We start from the raw sequence: 18,217 nt of genomic DNA on the forward strand, positions 1-18,217 counted from the left end.
CTCAAGTTGCCAGCCCAGAGACCCTACTCAACAAGCAATGAGGTGGGGTTGGCCGGGGACATTCCAGGGAGCCCGTCAGAGCTCCGGGGGCCATTGCCTGCTTTTCTAAGGCCCCCAGACACTTGTTTATTAATTTGCGCCACTTCTTGCCTGGAAATTGACACTAAGCTCCCTACTTGGAATCAACCATTTTGAAAACCCAGGTGACATTTGCCACCTGCTGTTTCCTAGTTTCTCTTCCTTCCTCCTGGGTCCCTTCAAGCAACTTGCCCATCATGCCTGCAGGTCCGGTTAGGGTCCAGGGGTTAATTCTGCTGGGCTCAGAGGCTGGAACTCACAGGCATGCTTGGGCTCAGGGACTCTCCGATTGCCTGGCTCTCAAGAGGGAGTCAGGTCTGACCCCCTCATCTTGAGGTGCTCACCTCCCATCCCCAGGACTCTGTCTCTGCCTGTCCCTTGTGTGTGGGTCCTTCTCCGTGTGGATTTCCCTGGGGGATTGGGGCCATGGTCCGAACCCCCTGCTTGCTGCTGAATGAGGCTGTAGTTCTTCGCAGACATTTCCGGGTATATCTCCTGCATCCCACCTCAGAGCTAGGTAGCTGAGCCGTGTGTGTGTGTGTGTGTGTGTGTGTGTGCCCATGCATGTGCTTCCACGTGCTCTAAGGGATTCGATTTTTTGCAGGTACATCTCAGGACGTGCCGTGTGGTCCCAGGCTGGGCCCGGCTCTGCTCAGTTGACCCCAGCAGTAACTGAGAGGTGGGGCGACTAGCAGGGCTGGGAGGATGGAGGGTAAAATTGGGTGGTCTGCTTAACTCGCGGGTACCCCCATAGCTAAGCCTGGTGAGTCCCAGTGGCTGGTGGCAGGAGAGCTGGAGGCAGTTGGACTCTTCAGTCACGCCGGGTGGTGTTTTGCTTAGGGCGCCGAACCTGTGTGGATGACGACCTTGGCTTTTGTCTCAAGAGCAGCGTGGCACATCGGTAATTAGAAGGAATGATCACGATTTGTGCCTTTCCAAGGTTGTGATTAAGCAAAAATAGCCGCCACTCTTCAGCCAGCAGGAGGAGCCATGCGGAGCTGGGTGGGCCCCTGGTCCCTGTGCCAGGGCTGGCAGGGGGGCTGGGAACAGGCATTGCAAAGCTTGTCACAAAATGTTGTCACAAAAACAGCTGTGGGTTCACCCCATCCCAGATCTGGGCACGGCAGGGACCCAGCCTGAATAGGGTCATGCAAAGACACATGAACAGGAGGTGGGGAGAAACAGGCAACCTGTAACGAGGTCCTGGGGCCCCTGGCATATGGCTGCCCACCACCCGGGACCCCCTGCCAGGAGCTTTCGTCAGCAGAGGCTCTGGGAAAGCCTTGAGGGAGAGAATGATAAGGCCCAGGCCAGGCTGCTCTAGAATTCCCAGAGGTTCCCTGGTGCCACCCCACTGGGAGAAACGTGCCTCCCGGTGTAGGCTGTTCCCCCGATCCTGATGTCTCCTGGGGGATTGACGGCAGAGAGATGCTTCAGGTCATGGGCACCTGTCAACTTTGCTTGTAATAAGTTTTCACAAAAATGCCATGCTAAGTACTGACCACTGAAAAACTCTGTTTTCGGGGGGGTCCACAGTCTGATGAGGAAATAGATAAGTAATCTCATGGCAATAAGCCAGGCCCAGCCAGGCACTCCGTGAGATAACCATCACAGCCTGAGTAGATCTGAGAAGGCTTTCCAGAGGTGGTGACAATTGAGCAGGGTTTTGAAGGATAGATAGAAGTTTGCTGGTCTGCAGAGGAAGGAAGGGCTCACCAGGCAGAGGGCTCAGCACTGGCAAAGATCTGGAAGAGTCAAAGAGTTGTGTCTTGTGGGTGAGTCACAGAGAGCGGCTTCAATCACTGTGGTGGGAATGTCTGGTTCTTAGAAGAGCAGAACCCGGAGTTCCCGTGGTGGCACAGTGGTTAACGAATCCGACTAGGAACCATGAGGTTGCGGGTTCGGTCCCTGCCCTTGCTCAGTGGGTTAACGATCCGGCGTTGCCGTGAGCTGTGGTGTAGGTTGCAGACGCGGCTCGGATCCCACATTGCTGTGGCTCTGGCGTAGGCCGGTGGCTACAGCTCCGATTCAGCCCCTAGCCTGGGAACCTCCATATGCCGCGGGGAGCGGCCCAAGAAATAGCAACAACAACAACAATAACAACAACAACAAAAGACAAAAAAAAAAAAAAAAGAAGAAGAGCAGAACCCTTGTGGGCAAGGTACAGGCAGATAGCTTCTAGGCTGCCTTTCTGCTTGTCTGCAGAGGCCTCTGCTAAGACCAGAGGTGGAGAAACTCTGATCCTGTTAGTCATCTCTCAAGGGGCGGGCTAGGTCTCCCGTCCTCCCCCTCCCAGAGCAAAGCATCTCTGGCTTTTGTGCGTCAAGCCAGTCTTGGTCTTCCGACAGCCTCTTCCCCCTGGCTAGGGAAGAGGGGAGGGATGCTGAGGACAACCCTGCCAGTCTCCTGTCCCCACCGAGCCAGGAACTGCCTCAGCTTCATTTGTGTCCAGGACGCAGCCTGGAGCTGCTGCCCAGAGCATCATGTGGGCCCCAGGGGAGCTGGCCACAGGCCGATCGAGGATGCGGTGCTCTCGGTCTGGGTAGTCAGTGAGGGTGCATGATGTAGTCCCCACCGAACAGAGGGCATGGTGCCCGGAAGATGGCAGGACCCTCATGTCTTCCCTGCAACTTATTTATAGCCTCGCTATGGTAATTTGTGGCAATCACAGCATTTAATTCTATAATCACACTGCAAGCAGGCTTCCAGCCCAGCGAGGCTGGGGAGGCTGCCAGGGCTCAGGGAAGGACTTGGGGGCAGGGCAGGAGTGTGGAGGTGGCAATGTCCCCATCAGCCTCCAGCCTCATTATGTCGGCTGTGGGCCTTGGCTCTGTGCCCCCTCCACCCCCGCATGCATCCTGGTTAATAATAATAAGCTACTCACACTCACATAGCCCTTACTATATCCCAGGCCCTGTCCTAAACACTTTGCGTATGTGAACGCATTTAGTCTCCTCACCACTCTACGAGGTAGCTACCGTGATTGTGTCCATATTCCAGATGAGGAAACTGAGGTCACACAGCTGCTAAGAGCCAAGGTTTGTACTCAGGTAAAATTCTGGCTCCAAAGTCCGTGGTTCCAGCTAGGTCTCTCCCATCCCCAGCAGTGGTCCCAGCCATCTCTCCTAGGCTCCTGCTCACAAGCTCAGCTCTGCCCAGCTCCCGGTCCACCTGCCCCAGAGCTGCACACCCCATGAAGCAAGATTGCTTCGTCCTGGGGAAATGACGCTCAGCGTCCCTCCTGGACACTCGCAGGGATTCCTACTAGTAAGCTGTCCCCTGCGGTGGGAGGAGGTCTTGAGGTGGCAGACTTGGACTTCAGTCTTCAAGGCCCCACTTATCAATTTGTGTGCCTGTGTTTTTTTTGTTTTTTTTTCCTGCAGAAAGGGGATTGTCGTGTCTACTTCACTTGGAAGTAGGGGAGGTGGGGGGCCAGTAGTGGGGAGCCCAGGAAGGGGAGCCGCCTTGTCAAGCATTGTCTTCTGCTGAGTTTGGGGCAGCGCTCAGTCTTATTAGTTGTGTGGCCCAGGGCAGGTGAGCCTCAGTCCTCTCATCAAGAGGACCACACCGCAGAGGGTAACTGTGGGGACTAGATAAGATGGTACTGTAAAGCTCATAGTGCCTGGGACATAATAAGTGCTCAATAAAACGAAGCCATTTACTGGTGGTTTTTTTTTTTTTTTTCTTTCTTTTTTTGGCCACCCCACTGCATATGGAAGTTTCCAGGCCCTGAATCAGATCCAAGCTGCAGCTGTGGCAGTGCCTGATCTTTTACCCCACTGTGCCAGGCTGGAGGATCAAACCTGTATCCTGGGGCTGCAGAGATGCTGCTGATCCTGTTGTGCCATAGCAGGAACTCCCTAATGTCTTTCCTTATGATCCTGTCCTGAATGCAGAGCCCAGGCCTCTTCCAGCCAAACCCAGGAATCAGGCAGCAGAGTCTAAGCCCCTGGAGGAGCACTAGTAAGTGCCGGGGCAGAGCCAGCTCAGAAGCAGATTTTCCTCTTCCTCCTCCAAGCTGAGCCCCTCCATCATCTGGGAAACGATTTCCTGTCCGTGTGAGCAGCTGCTCTGAGCTCATAAAGCGTTTACCCTCAGACCAGGGTTGTGTCTTCGAGGACAGACTATTTCAGAAATGCACTTCCCTGCCGAGCAAAGCTTCTCACTTGGAATTCTTTGCAGATGCGCCCTCCCCTGGGGCTGGCAGTGGTTGAGGAAATGTTGACTCAGACACACATGGGCCAGGGCTCCCGCCCATACCTACGGCAGATTCGCCCACAAACCCCTGGAAGGGCCCTCCCCAGATATGACTGCTATCGGTGCTGCAGGCTTGTGGCCGGGGCTGGGGGCAGAGGGGGAAGAAGAAAGGGCCATCCTGTCTAGAACTGGCCGCATTAAGAGATGAGTGAGTTCCCCGTCACTGAAGGCAAACAAGGTGTTCGTAGTCTGGCTGTGTGATTCAGAAGGATAGTGTCCTTCTCGCGGGGAGAAAGGAGAGGCGAGGATTCCTCCTCGTGGCCAGTTGGACGTCTCTGAGGCTTCTCTTTGCTTGAGAGTCCAACGCGGTGACACTCAGGAATGTGGGGGTTCGATCAAACTGTTCTGCAAAGGGTTAGTTAGCACCTATTTTAGGCTCTGCAGGCTGTGAGGACTCTGTGGCAACTGCTTACCTCTGCTGCCCCGGGTACAAAAGCAGCCACAGACAGTGCATACATGAAAGAGCTGGCTGTGTCCCAATAAAACTTTATTTACAAAAAACAAGCAGCGGGTCAGATTTGGTCCACGACTGTCGTTTATGGATCCCTGTGTTGGAGGAATGAGAGCTCAGGCAAGGCCAGGTGCTGAGAAGTGCTGCCTGGAGGGGGGAGGTGGCAGCTGAGAGAAGCAAGGAAAGTGTTGCAGGAAGGACCCCTTCCAGGGCCCAAGAGTGGGCTCTTGTCTAACCCTCAGAAATGAATTGTCCGAGGAGACACATGTGCTGACATAGCAAGAGACTTTATTGGGAAGGGGCGCCCGGATGGAGAGCAGCAGGTGAAGGACCCGGGAGAGCTATTCTGTCACGTGGCTTGTGGCCTCAGGTTTTTTTGTTGTTGTTGTTTTCTGGTTTTTTTTTTTTTTTTTTGCTTTTCAGGGCCGCACCCACAGCATATGGCGGTTCCTAGGTTAGGGGTCCAATCAGAGCTACAGCTGCTGGCCTATGCCACAGCCACAGCAACACCAGATCTGAGCTGCATCTGCAACCTACACAACAGCTCACAGCAATGCTGGATCCTTAACCCACTGAGCAAGGCCAGGGATTGAACCCACAACCTCATGGTTCCTGGTCGGATTCGTTTCTGCTGCACCACAACGGGAACTCCATCGCAGCCTCAGGTTTTATGGGCATGGGGTCAGTTTCTGGGTTGTCTCTGGCCAGTCAACTTGCTCGGCCTGTACTTGGTCTGGGCCGGGGTCCTTCCTGGTGGCAAGTGCACCTCTCAGACAAGACGGATTCCAGCACTAAGGATCCTGGGAGCTTGGTCATCTCCTCCTTTCTACCGGCCCCTCCCAAGCCCTCCCGTTTAGTCTTCCGGGCAGCACCACGCTCCTTATCAGGGCTTCAAAGAGCTGTCTGTGAGAAAGCTCCTGTGAGCGGCTATTATTGTGCCTGGCCAAGGAGGCCACTTTCAGTCACTGGCCCCGCAGCAAAAGTATTCCTGGCAGTGGCGGCTTCACCCCAAAGCTCAAGGGTGATGGCAGTGTGGTCCCAAATGCTGACCTGGCTTCTCGGAGGATCCACCTGCCCTGGACTGGGGTCCCATAATTTAAGGCCTCAGAGAGCTTCAAACAGGCCTTTACAAACTTTTCCTCATCTCCTCTGGTTGTTTTCTGAGGGATGCTTGACCCAAGTTTCCATCCATAACCGGGAGTCACCAGATGACTCTGTCATTGCTGGTGAAAAAAACCAGGATGGTTCCTTTCTGGGACACTCCTGGCCTCGGGGAGGCATCCGTGATTGTGGTGGCCTCACACCGCGGGCCTCCCTTTCCTCAGGAGCAGAAAGGTTTCGGGTGGTGTTGATGCTGGAGGCGGGGGACTGGCGGCATGACCTCCCCTGCCCCCCTCCCAGCCCCGGCGCTGTCCTTCCAGCTCGCATGTGGAGCCCAGGCCTTGTGCTGGTGGGGCCTCGGGGGAGGCCAGGAGATGCTGAGGTGTCTGTTTCCCCCGCAGGAGAGCTGTACCGGGTTTCCTTGAGGAGGCAGAGGTTCCCAGCCCAGGGGAGCATCGAGATCCACGAAGACAGTGAGGTGGGCTGGGTTTCTGATGGCGTCTGGGCCACGTCTGCCACGTCAGCGTGTTAGGAAGAGCCCTGGGTTGGTAGACAGGCCCCCTGGTTTTCAGCCAGTTCTTCATTCGACTTGCTGTGTGACCTTGTGCTGGTCCCTGTCCTTCTCTGGGCTTCCAGTTCCCATATGAACAAGAAGGTCTCTTGGGACTCTGCCCACTCTGGCACAGAGGGACTTGCCCCTCTCTCTGAGTGCACAGGAGATGCCGTCAGAGCAGCCCCCCCCGCCCCCCCCGGGGGGGGGCTGCTTCTCCGTGCGCCCTGCCCTTCCTCTGCTCTCTGCTGCCCGTCTCTCCCTGTCCCCCTCAGGAAGGCTGCCCGCAGCGCTCCTGTAAGACGCACGTCCTCCTGCTGGTGCTGCACGGGGGGAACATCCTGGACACGGGCTCAGGGGACCCATCCTGCAAGGTGGCTGACATCCACACCTTCAGCTCTGTGCTGGAGAAGGTCATGCGTGCCCACTTCCCCGCCGCCCTGGGCCACATCCTCATCAAATTCGTCTCCTGTCCTGCCATCTGCTCAGAGGCTTTCTCGCTCGTCTCCAAGTGAGTCCTGTTCTGCTTGTTTGGGGCCGGGGCTGGTGGGGGGGACTGGCTGGTGGGGGCACTGACCAGGGCTGGTGGGGGGGCCTGGGCAGAGGGGCCGCCCTGCCGTGTGGGGATGAGGAGGGTAGGCGGGTGCCTGCCAGACCCTGACTGACCATGAGCATCACAGGTGGGAGGTGGTCGGCAAGTCATCCAGAGCGATGGCCACTTGTGTACCGAATCCTCTGCCGGGGCTGGGCGGTGCCGGCGTCCAGCTCTGCTTCCTGTGCGCTGCAGGCCCTGGTCTTGTTGGCCCAGATAAGGAAGCCGAGGCATTAAGAGGTTAAGCAGTTTCCCCCGGGGCTACCCAGCCAATGGACCCAGGAGTCAAGCCCAGGCAGCCTCGCTCTCCAGCCACGCACTTAGAGCCAGGAGGGATGTGTACTGGGATGGAGGTGGCACAGGGCACTGCAGACACTCAGAGAGAGGGCCGGAAAGGCTTCCTGGAGGAGGTGACTTTGACGTGTGCTTTGAGAGCCCTGTAACCTGGCTAATGGTGTGGGCTCTCTGGCCAGCCTGGATTTGAGTTCGGCTCTGTGACCTGGGGGAAGGTGTTTAACCGCTCCCCATCTCAGTTTCCTCATCTGTAAAATGGGGATGATCGTGGTAACAACCCCCTTCTGGGTTTCGGCTAGGATGCTGGCGCTCATGTGTGTGACGTGCCTGGCAGGGCGTGGGGTTAGCTGTGACTCCTCCCTATGGACACTGGCTGGGCCTGGGGTCAGGCACGTTCTGCAGTTGAGTGAAAGGGAGCCAATGGCACCTATGTCCCCACCCCCACCCCCCTCCCCTTCCACAGCTTCTGCAGGGGGGCTGGGGGAGGGTGGAAAGGGATCACTAGCCTGGTGCCAGCTCCCAGGGGGCTGGAGCAGGTGCTGTGGGTCAGGTGTGGGCTCAGCTTCCGGCTGGTTTGGAGGGAGCATGGGAAGCAAGCATGCAGGGGTCTCCCTTCTCCCCTCTGAGAGATAAAGGGATGTCTCCTGCCTTCTAGATCTCTCCGTGTTCCCAGGACACGGAGTTGGAAGGAAGGAGCCAGGTCGGGAAGAAGACTGATCCCCGGGGGTGATTTTTGCTAAACCACTGGCTGTCAGGCCTCCCCCTGGGGCATCTGAGTCAGCGGGGAGGAGCCCCGGAATCTGCATCTTGACTTGCTCCAGCGCCTGCGCTTGCAGGCTTGGGACCCTGGGCTGAATGAAGGCTCGGTTCTTTACACTCCAACAGTCCAGCAGTCAGAGTTAATTGTGTTCTTTCGTAATCAATCTCAGGACCCCCCCCGCCCCCCAGGACATCTGACCTCCAGAGCTGGGTCACCCAGCCTAGGTCTGATCCACAGGAAGACAGATTGGCCCAGCGACCACTGGAGGGGACAGCGGGAAGGCACGTCCCTCTCCCCCCACTGCAGCTCCTCCGCCAGGCCATCAATCAACCCTAATCACTGCTGGGAGGGGGAGCTTTTTCTCAGCTAATTAAAATCTCCCGGCTGCAGTCGAGGCCTGTTTCCTCTAATTTGTGTTCTTTGGAGATGAGGAATGGCTGTTAGGCCCGCCTTGCACACCAGGAGGTCTCTGCCACCTGCCCACGGTACCCTGAGCCCTGGCACTGTCACCAGTTTCTGTCAGGTCCCTGGTGGGGTCAGTGTTGGGCCCTGGGTCCGTCTGAGCTTGGACTGCAGGGGAGGGGCAGGCTCCCGGTAGAGGGTGTGCGGTTCCTCCCTTGTTGTGCCTCCTGGCCAGCTGGGTCCAAGGCCCCAGGGGACCGAGGTAGGACAAGTGGGGGCTGGCTGGCGCAGGGAGCTGGGAGCCGGTCGCAGATGGGGCTGAGCTGCCCAGAGAGGGGGCAGCAGGGAAGCGTGGGGCCCGGGCCCATCCATCCACTGCTTGGGCGGATCCTATAGGGCAGGCTCTCTAGTCCTTTCTGGGTGGGACTTCTCCCCAGAAAGATGCACGCACTCTTGTGTGTACAGTTGTGTGCCCATCTTTAAGCTGTGGCTGACATGTGATCTCCATGCCTGGCACACCCTGTATCCTTCTTTCTAGCTACCCTAAACCCTTCTTTGAGCCTACTTCAAACCCCACCTCCTCCAGGAAGTCTGCCATGATATGTCCCCACCCTGATCCACACCAGTGGCTTCCTCCATAGTCAGGGTGTCCTTGGCAGAGGAGAGCAGAGAGCTGCTGTCCTAAGAGACTCCAGGGCCTGCATCACGGCTGGCATGGGACAGACACACAGGGAGTTTGGCACAGGCTTGTCCCTCCCCCCACGCACCACACGGCCTGTGCTTTCTCTCCACGGGTACCTGCCTGGGCCCTCCTGAAGAGCCACAGAGCCAAAGGCCCAATTCCTGGCCAGCACCTGTTCTCCTTTGCCCCATCTGCAGCCCCAACCACCCCCCCAGCCCCCCATGTGACCCTGGCTGGGCTCACCTTGGCCCCCTGTCTCAGCCTGAACCCCTACAGCCACGATGAGGGCTGTCTCAGCAACAGCCAGGACCACGTCCCTCTGGCGGCCCTGCCCCTGTTGGCCATCTCCTCCCCGCAGTACCAGGATGCGGTCGCCACTGTCATCGAGCGAGCCAACCAGGTGTACGCGGAGTTCCTCAAGTCCCCTGACGGGATTGGCTTCAGTGGGCAGGTAGGACAGCCTGCTCTTGCCGCCCTGTCCCACTGCTTGTCTGGAAAGAGGCTAGGATCTGCCAGAAAGATCTAGACCTGGCTGCTCTGGAACTGTAGCTTCTGAGTTCCCAGGAGGCTTTCGAGATCTTTGGGTTTGTCCTCATTTTACAGATAGGAAAACTGAGGCCAACATCTGAGTTCTGATTCTGAGCCCAGGCCGATCCCTGGCTCAAGTTGACCCCTGACCCTGGCCTGCTTCTGTGCTCAGGCTGACCTTCCTGCCCCCTATTGGGACTCTCAGCACCTCCCTGGGACGGGGCCCTTGTTCCCCCCGGACAGGGGACCACGCTCTGGCTGGGTGGGCCGGGGGTCAGGGGCGGGCAGACCTGCAGTCCCCGCTCTGCCTCCTGCAGGTGTGTCTCATCGGGGACTGTGTGGGGGGCCTCCTGGCCTTCGACGCCATCTGCTACAGCTCGGGACCCTTGGGTGACAGCCCTGGCAGCAGCAGCCGGAAGGGGAGCATCAGCAGCACCCAGGTGCGGCTGGATAGTGGGGACGGGGGCGGGTCTTCCCCGGAGCCTGGGGCCTCTCCTAGGGGAGCAGTGCGGTGGCATCCAGGTTACCACGTCCTGTATCCCAGCCCTGCAGGAGGAGAGGAGGTTATCGTTACAAGTGAGGAAACTGAGCCCCAGCAAGGGCTGACTCAGGGTTGGGTCCCCAGACAGATTGCCCAGCCCTTTGGACTTGGGCAACAGCCCAGTGCCTAAAATCCCACTGCTATCATGCTGTGGCTCCCACACTCCTTCTGTTTTTTGGCCGCCCTGAGGCATGTGGAGTTCCCGGGCCTGGGGTCATATCCGAGCTGCAGTGGCCGCAGCTGCGGCAATGTTGTATCCTTAATTCACCAAGCTGGGTCCGGGATCGGACCCGCATCCCAGGGCTCCTAAGAGGCCACCCATCCTCTTGCACCACGGCGGCGACTCCTCCCACGCTCCATTTGGAAAAGTGTTTTCTCTCACGTCTTAGAAGAAAGGGGTTCATTCGTGCTGGGGGGAGGAGGCAAGGCCCCAGAGTCTCCTGTGACCGCAGTCCCCCTGCTGTCCTCGGCCTGGCCCCAAAGGACACCCCGGTCGTGGTGGAGGAGGAGTGTGGTCTGGCCGGCAGCAAGCGGCTCAGCAAAAGCAGCATCGATGTCTCCAGCGTGTTGGAGGACGAGGAGCCCCAGAGGCCTCTGCCTCGGAAACAGAGCGATTCCTCCACCTATGACTGCGAGGCCATCACCCAGCATCATGCCTTCCTATCAAGGTAACTGCCTCCTGTGGCTGCCGTCTTCCAGCAAAGCGTCCGGGGGAGAAGACCTTGCCCAGGGTCACCCGGGAGGCCTGGGATCAGTCAAACGTCCCAGGCCTTCGCTGGGGGCCCTGAGACCAGCACTGAAATGCTGGGACCAAGGCCCCTCCCGCACATCCTGTGCTGAGACCTGGGACTCTGCACGCTGACCCCTTCCATCCTCATGAGCAGAGGGACAGTCAGTCTCCGCAAAAGGGTAGAAGCTGCCCAGCCTCCTTCACTGATGGTTTTAAGAATCTGGTGAAGGGAACTCCTGTTGTGGCTTGGTAACGAACCCAACTAGTATCCAGGAGGACGCAGGTTCCATCCCTTGCCTCATTCATTGGGTTAAGGATCCTGCATTGCCACATGCTGGGGCCTAGGTCACAGATGCAGCTCGGATCTGGCATTGCTGTGGCTGTGGCGTAGGCCTGCAGCTGCAGCTCTGATTCGACCTCCGGCCCCAGAAACGTCCATATGCCATGGGTGCAGCTGTAAAAAGGAGAAAAAAGATTCTGGTGAAAGAACAGCTGTAGGGGTGTGTTTTGTTATCTCTTAGTATTGTGTTCTCAGATGGGGTTCCGGAGGCCAAGTTGGTTGGGAACTTTCCCCGGGGTCACACACAGCCATTCCTGGTGAGCTGGGGTCAGCATTTGGGTCTCCCAGTGCCCAGCACCCGGTGCACTTTTATTCCCAGCCAGCAAGCTCCCTCCGTGGAACTGTCCACCCTTTGACTTTCCAGCAGAGACAGTTAGTGAATACTGGCTAAATGACTCCTGCACATTTATTCAGGATTCAAATGGGTATTATTATTTTTATTTTTTGCCATGCCCACAGCATGCAGAAGTTCCCGGGCCAGGGATCTAACCCGTGCCACAGCAATGACCCATGCCACTGCAGCGACAGTGCCAGATCCATAACCCATTGAGCCACCTGGGAACTCCTCAAATGGGTGTTGAATTGAATATAGATCCAAACGGGAAAGATGGCCCTTTTCTTCTTCCCTGTCTCCTCAATTCTCTCCTCCCATCCTCTCTCCTCCTTTTGCACCTAAATGATAAGTAGCATGAGGTCACCACAACACTTGGAAAACGTATCCTCGCACCACTGCCGACACTTGGGAGTTTTCCTTTTAGTGTATTTTTCACGTGATCTGCCTATAGTTTTACTTAATTAAAAACCTCTTATGATCTTTCCCCCATATAATTAAAAATACTCAGTAAGTCGTCTTAATAATATTTTATCGAGTGAATGAACGACATCTTACTGAGTCCCAGCACCTGGACACTCGGCTTTTCCCAGTTCTTTGTAGTTAAACAGCATTCCGCTAACATCTTTGTGTATAAATATGTATGTGTATTAGGGTTATTCCCATCTCAGGTGGATTCCTGGAGGAGGAATCCTTAGGTCCAAGGCTCTGCATATTGAAGTCTCTATTTAAAGCCCCTCTGCAAGATTATTCTTTAGAAAAAGCAGATACATTTCAAATCAGGTTGCAAGGTAAAAGTCAGCCTTTCTGGCTTATCCTTGAAAAATCCTTTTAGAAACCCCCACATTTGGAGAATGACATGAAACTGGAGGCTCTCGGTAGCTGGTCCAGCACAGCCAGCTCTTCGCTCCGGGGTAGGCGCAGATGGCCGTTTCTCTGGCAATTAAGTAGTTGGTGTGTGTTTAGGGACCACGCTGTACGTGAAATATGAATTGCTAAACACCAGGGTCGCCGTCCTCCCTGCAAGATGCTGTTGCTGCAAGAGGCAGAGGGAATGTGGAGGTTCGGATTCAAGTGCCCAGACCCCCACCCATGGAGGACTGTTACTTCTAAAATTCCCTTTCTCCTCCAACTTGAGTGTTTTAGAGGCGTTTTCTTTCAGTGAGTGGATTCATAGACCATGCTATCCCGCGGGGTTTTCTTCCTCCCTCCCTCCCTCTCTTTTCTTTCTTTTCCTTTTTAGGGCTGCACCCGCAGCATTTGGAAGTTCCCAGGCCTGGGCCCAAATCGACAGCTGCAGGTGCAAGCCTACACTATAGCCACCACAATGCAGGATCCGAGCCGCATCTGCGACTCACACTGAAGCTTGTGACAAGGGCAGATCCTTAACCCACTGAGCAAGGCTGGGGATCAAACCTGCATCCTCATGGATACTAGTGGGATGATTAAGCCGCTGAGCCACAATGGGAAACACCCCCACAGGGAATTTCATAAACCCTGAGCAGTACCTAAATGCAGGCCCCCATTTTCCCGCCCGCTCTGGGTCTGTGTTAAATGCGACCTAAATTTAAACTTGCAGTCTTTGGGGAAATGGCACCTGGGACAGGAATGGTTGGAATTTTTTGTGTCTCAGGTTTTTCTCTTCAAGCTCTGCCTTCTCTGCAGGTTGGAGGGAGGGGAGACCAAGCTGTTTGCATCTGTGTCTGCGGGTTGCCTGGAACATGAATTACAGCAAAAGCCCTAATCCTGGCAGAACCAACACTATCCAGCTGGTCTCGACACTGGCCAGGCTGGGCTTCTCTGCTGGACTGGGCAGGAATTCAGTGTGGCCATCACAGAACCAGCACGATGGGATAGGCCTGCCAGTGCACAGGAGGCTTAGGTTTTCAGATGCTTGGTCTGTTTTTGTTTTTGTTTTTGTTTTTGTTTTTTTGGTCTTGTGGAATGTGGAAGTTCCCAGGCTAGGGGTCCAATCAGAGCTATAGCTGCTGGCCTACACCACAGCCACAGCAACTTGGGATCCCAGCCATGTCTGCGACCTACACCACAGCGCACGGCAGCGCCAGATCCTTAACATACTCAGCGAGGCCGGGGATCAAACCTTTGTCCTCATGGATACTAGTCAGATTCGTTTCCGCTGAGCCACACTGGGAACTCCCTCGGTCTGTTTTAATGAAGTAAGTTTTAGCGGCTCTCAGCCACAGGTGCTTGTTCAAGGATCATCTGAGGCTGCCTGTGTGCCTCGGGGCAGAGTTGGGTAGATGTGATGGAGACCGGATGGCCCCCAAAGTCTGAACCATTTACCATATGGCCCTTTACAGGAAAAGTTGGCTGACCCCTACCTCAGCCAGACCTTGGTGGCAGACGCTGAGATGGTCGCCAACTCGTGTTGGCGGTGGTCCGGCAGTGGGGGTCCAGCAGGTGGACTCCAGGTCCGAGCCCTGCCCCAGAGACGGAGGGCTGGGTGCTGCGTGCGCACCTCAGGCTGCCCTCCTGAGCACTCGTTCCCACGTGCTCAATCCCCCCTAACCTGTGCCCGTCTCTCCCCCCTTCCCACCCCCGCCACGGCCGGCCAGCATCCACTCCAGTGTGCTGAAGGACGAGGCCGAGCCGCCTGCGGCCGGGGGGCCCCAGCTCCCTGAGGTCAGCCTGGGGCGCCTGGATTTCGACGTGTCCGACTTCTTCCTCTTTGGCTCGCCCCTGGGCCTGGTCCTGGCCATGCGGAGGACTGTGCTGCCCGGGCTGGACGGTGGGTGTGGCGCGACTGGGGCTCGAGACGGCTTTGGGTCACTAGGCCACGGTGTCCGGGCCTTGAATTAGGGCAGGGAGGGTCACCGAGTGGGGGTAGATGGAGAGAGAGGCGAGGAAAGAAGAGGGAGGATGGGGGAGGGGGGGAGAGAGGGGCAATTTCCCCAGATGGGGCAAAGGTGAGCTAGTCCCTGGTGGTTTCACTGTCCCTGTCACCTGCCCTGGGCTGGTTAGTGCGCCCACTGGCCGGTTGTCATGCTGTCTGGGAAGAGAAGCCCTATTGCCCCCACCCCCTCCTTTCCCAGTGCCCAGGCAGACCCTCTGCAGCCAGGTCGGGCTTACTGCCCCCACAGATCCCCCGTCCCACCTCGGTGCTCTTGAAGTATCCCTCGGCCTCAAATTCCTCCTCCAATGCTTCTAAAATATGCCTGGAGGTGATTTTCATCAGCAGATGGTTTAACAACAGCTCTGGGAATAAAAGAGGCTGGAGGCACCTTGGAGAACAACAGATCAGGGTTTCTCACTGAAGCTTACCAACAACCTGTACCACGGAACAGATAAAAAGGGGGGCTCTGCTCTCAGTGGGGAGAAGAGGCAGAATCCCATGGCCACCCTTTTCATTGCTAAGGAAACCTAGGGCTCCCTGGATGCTGGACCGTCCAGTCCCCTGACCAAGAGGGACAGGGAGGTGCACTGATGTGATGAGGTCCCAGTGGAGACATCTACTGGTCACTAAGAGAAGTGTTCTGCCAGCTCCTACAAACCAAGAACTACTTACTGCCAGGCCTAGGAATTGAGCAGGGCTAAAAGAAGGGGCAGCTGATCCCGACCAGAAGACCCTGGGTTAGGTTCGTAGAGCAGGTAGCAACCAGGAGACAGCAGAAGAATTTCAAGGAGTTTGGCCAGTGGAAATAGTGAAGGGCATCCTGCGAGGAGAGGGGGCAGCTTGAGCTAAGGCACAGAGAAATGAAAGCAGCAAGCCCGGCTGGGGAGTGGCCGATGTCCACTGTGGCTGCAGTGCTGGGTGCCTACAGTGGTGCTTCTAGGTAGGGCAGGTTGGCAAGGCCTTGAATGCCAAGCTGAACACAACGGCTTTGATCCTGTTGGTAGCAGGGAGCCATGGCAGGTTCTTGAGCAGAGGAGTAGGCTACTCAAAGCTGCATTCAGGGGAGCCTTCTAGGGTCAAGGGAGCAGATGCTTAAGGGGCTTCTCCCGTGTGCCCCTCACCCGCTGCCCCTTGCCCAGGTTTCCAGATCCGTCCTGCCTGCAGTCAGGTCTACAGCTTCTTCCACTGCGCAGACCCCTCTGCCTCCCGGCTTGAGCCACTGCTGGAGCCCAAGTTCCACCTGGTGCCGCCTGTCAGCGTGCCCCGCTACCAGAGGTTCCCACTGGGCGATGGACAGTCCCTCCTCCTTGGTAGGCTCTTGGGGTGTGTGCTAAGTTGTAAACTGGGCCCCAGCCAGGCAGCCCCAGGTCTGCCCTCCCTGTCCCGCCCCTCCAAGCTGTCAGCTGACAGTCTCTAGACTCACCTGAGCAAAGTCTCTGTGCTTCTGGGGTGGGGGTGGGAGTGGGGGGTGTGAGAACAGAAAAACCGCTGAATCACCTGCCTCCCAAGCAGCCCACCTGTGTGAACACCTGCTCTGCATGAGGCACCTTTGGCCTCTGCCTCCTGACCAGCACCCATGGTCATTGCTAGCGTATTACTCGAGGTGTCAGACCTGCTTGTAGGTCTGGGGATCCATGCTGAGTGCTATTCCCAGTGCCCAGCCTGGACTCTGGAGGTACAAGGCAGAGAGTGGCTCATACTGGTGGGCTTCCTGGAAGAGGCAGCCTTCCACCAAGGTATTGGGACAGGTGGAGAAGAGCTGGAGGATGAGGTTGGAGGGATCTTCCACAGGTGGGTTTAGGGGAGGGCCAGTGGCCTCAAGGACTCAAGTGAGGTGAGCCTGCTATGGACTGGGGGTGAGCTAAGGGGAAGCCCATGATGCACAGTCAGGGGCTTGGAGATCAGAGCCTTGGCTTCGTCGTCCAGTTCAAGAAGTTTAGCCAGAGCTTGTCCAGAGGTTCAGGCCAGACGGGGGGTGGCGGCTGCTGTGCTTGTGGCTCATTCAGGATTAAAACCCAGCTCACCTCCACCCCATTCCAATGGAAACTTAATTTCCAAAGTCTTGTTTTGTCAGGAGCTTCCATGGACAGAAGGGGCTCTGACACCTCCCTCCCCATTTTAAATGTGTCCCTCTCTGGTCAAGGCATCCCCCTGCCCCCAGAGGGCACCCTCACTCCCAGGCTGGAGGCCCCAGTCATTTCCAGGCTCCGCCACAGTCCTCTGTGGCTCAGGGAAGAGTCATGTGTCACCCTTGACCTTAGCTGGTGCTTTGGGGAGCAGCATCCCAGAGGCACCCTTGGCAGCTCCACTGGGGGTGGGCTTGATGGTTGGGAAATTGGAAGTGCATTGTGGTGAGGCGGTCCCATCTGGCTGTGGTGGTGGGAGGTATGGGCTGCCTGCTGGGCAGGTGAGTGAGCAGGCCAGGCCGGCTCCTCCCTGGGTGCCCAGCCCCCTGCCTGGCACAGGGCTGGCACAGCACAGGCAGCTCCATTTGAGAGCCCCCACTCGGCCTTGACTGTGAACTTCCCCCTCCAGCTGATGCCCTGCACACCCACAGCTCCCTCTTCCTGGAGGGCAGCTCCCGGGGCAGCCCCCCACTTCTGGATGCCCCCACCTCGCCCCCTCCGGCCCCGAGGTCCCAGCGTCTGGGGCGGAGGATGAGCCAAGGCAGCTCCCACAGCGAAAGCTCGGAGTCCTCTGACAGCCTGGCCCCCGTGGGCGCCTCCCGCAGTGAGTGAGGGTCTCTTGGGCCCTGCCTGGATTCTTGGGAGAGGGACCGTCCTGTGGCTTCCTGCTGGTCCACTGCCTGGGCTGCTGAGGGCAGAGGAGAAGGGGCAAAGGAAATCCAGACTGGGCTCTGACCTCAGAGAAAACTTTCACCTCTGACCCTGGACAGGGCCCCTGACCTCTGACCTTGGACTGAGCCAGGACCTTGTCAGGACTCGACTGAGCTCTGACCTCAGCTAGGGCCCTTATCCAACATTCAGTTCTCCCGGGAGACCCTGCAGACCAGTAGTCCTGGGGGGAGACGCTGCACGTCTCTGTGGGTGCGGCCCCCACCCTGAGGACCTGTTTGCAGCACGTGTCCTGGAGGAGGGGTGGGCCTGCGAGGGGGCTGGGGCTGGTCCAAGGTGGAGGAGGAGCAGCACATTTCCCAGAGCTCATTTTGAGCCGAGTGCTCTGGCCCCAAACTTGTGCCCCGAGTGGCACGTCCACCCCTGGGTCTAGGGCCCTGGGTCCCAGCCTGCCCTTTGGGTCAAGGCCTTGGGCAGGCCATTCTGTCCTCACCTCCCTCTCGGATCTGCAGTCACAGCCAAGTGGTGGGGCGCCAAGCGCATCGACTACGCGCTGTACTGTCCTGACGTCCTCACAGCCTTCCCCACCGTGGCCCTGCCCCACCTCTTCCACGCCAGCTACTGGGAGTCCACAGACGTGGTGGCCTTCATCCTGAGACAGGTACTGCTGCCCCTTCCCGGGAGGGTTCATCCTCCCACGGGGAAGGGAGGTCACCGGGGGCATCGGGAAGGCACTGGAGCACAGCCCTTGGGGGGCGACACGGGCTGATGATGGTTTTTGTAAGGAGCTGGCTTCTGGCCAATGGCATGGTACTTTCTAGACAAGTAGACCCTCCCCAGGAGAATGCGCCCCTTTTTGAACTGGGAGACCGGCGTCACCCGTGCCTCTTCTCCTGTGGGTCTCAGCATGCTCATCGGTAACAAGGGTGGA

General features: G+C 57.4%; 1 protein-coding gene across 2 annotated transcripts in view; it reads left to right on the forward strand.

Annotated features, from left to right (window-relative positions):
* The window catches only part of PITPNM3 (PITPNM family member 3), a 92,015-nt gene that overhangs the window by 58,294 nt on the left and 15,504 nt on the right, over nt 1-18,217 (forward strand). For both annotated transcript variants that reach the window (XM_013981242.2, XM_021067716.1), the window contains exons 5-13: nt 6,289-6,365; nt 6,713-6,948; nt 9,429-9,618; nt 10,013-10,135; nt 10,720-10,904; nt 14,214-14,386; nt 15,631-15,801; nt 17,027-17,221; nt 17,799-17,947. In XM_013981242.2, coding sequence (XP_013836696.1) covers nt 6,289-6,365; nt 6,713-6,948; nt 9,429-9,618; nt 10,013-10,135; nt 10,720-10,904; nt 14,214-14,386; nt 15,631-15,801; nt 17,027-17,221; nt 17,799-17,947 — 1,499 coding nt within the window. The remainder of the gene's footprint in view (nt 1-6,288; nt 6,366-6,712; nt 6,949-9,428; nt 9,619-10,012; nt 10,136-10,719; nt 10,905-14,213; nt 14,387-15,630; nt 15,802-17,026; nt 17,222-17,798; nt 17,948-18,217) is intronic.

The sequence above is a fragment of the Sus scrofa genome, chromosome 12 (genome assembly GCF_000003025.6).
Source record: "Sus scrofa isolate TJ Tabasco breed Duroc chromosome 12, Sscrofa11.1, whole genome shotgun sequence".
Lineage (NCBI taxonomy): Eukaryota > Metazoa > Chordata > Mammalia > Artiodactyla > Suidae > Sus > Sus scrofa.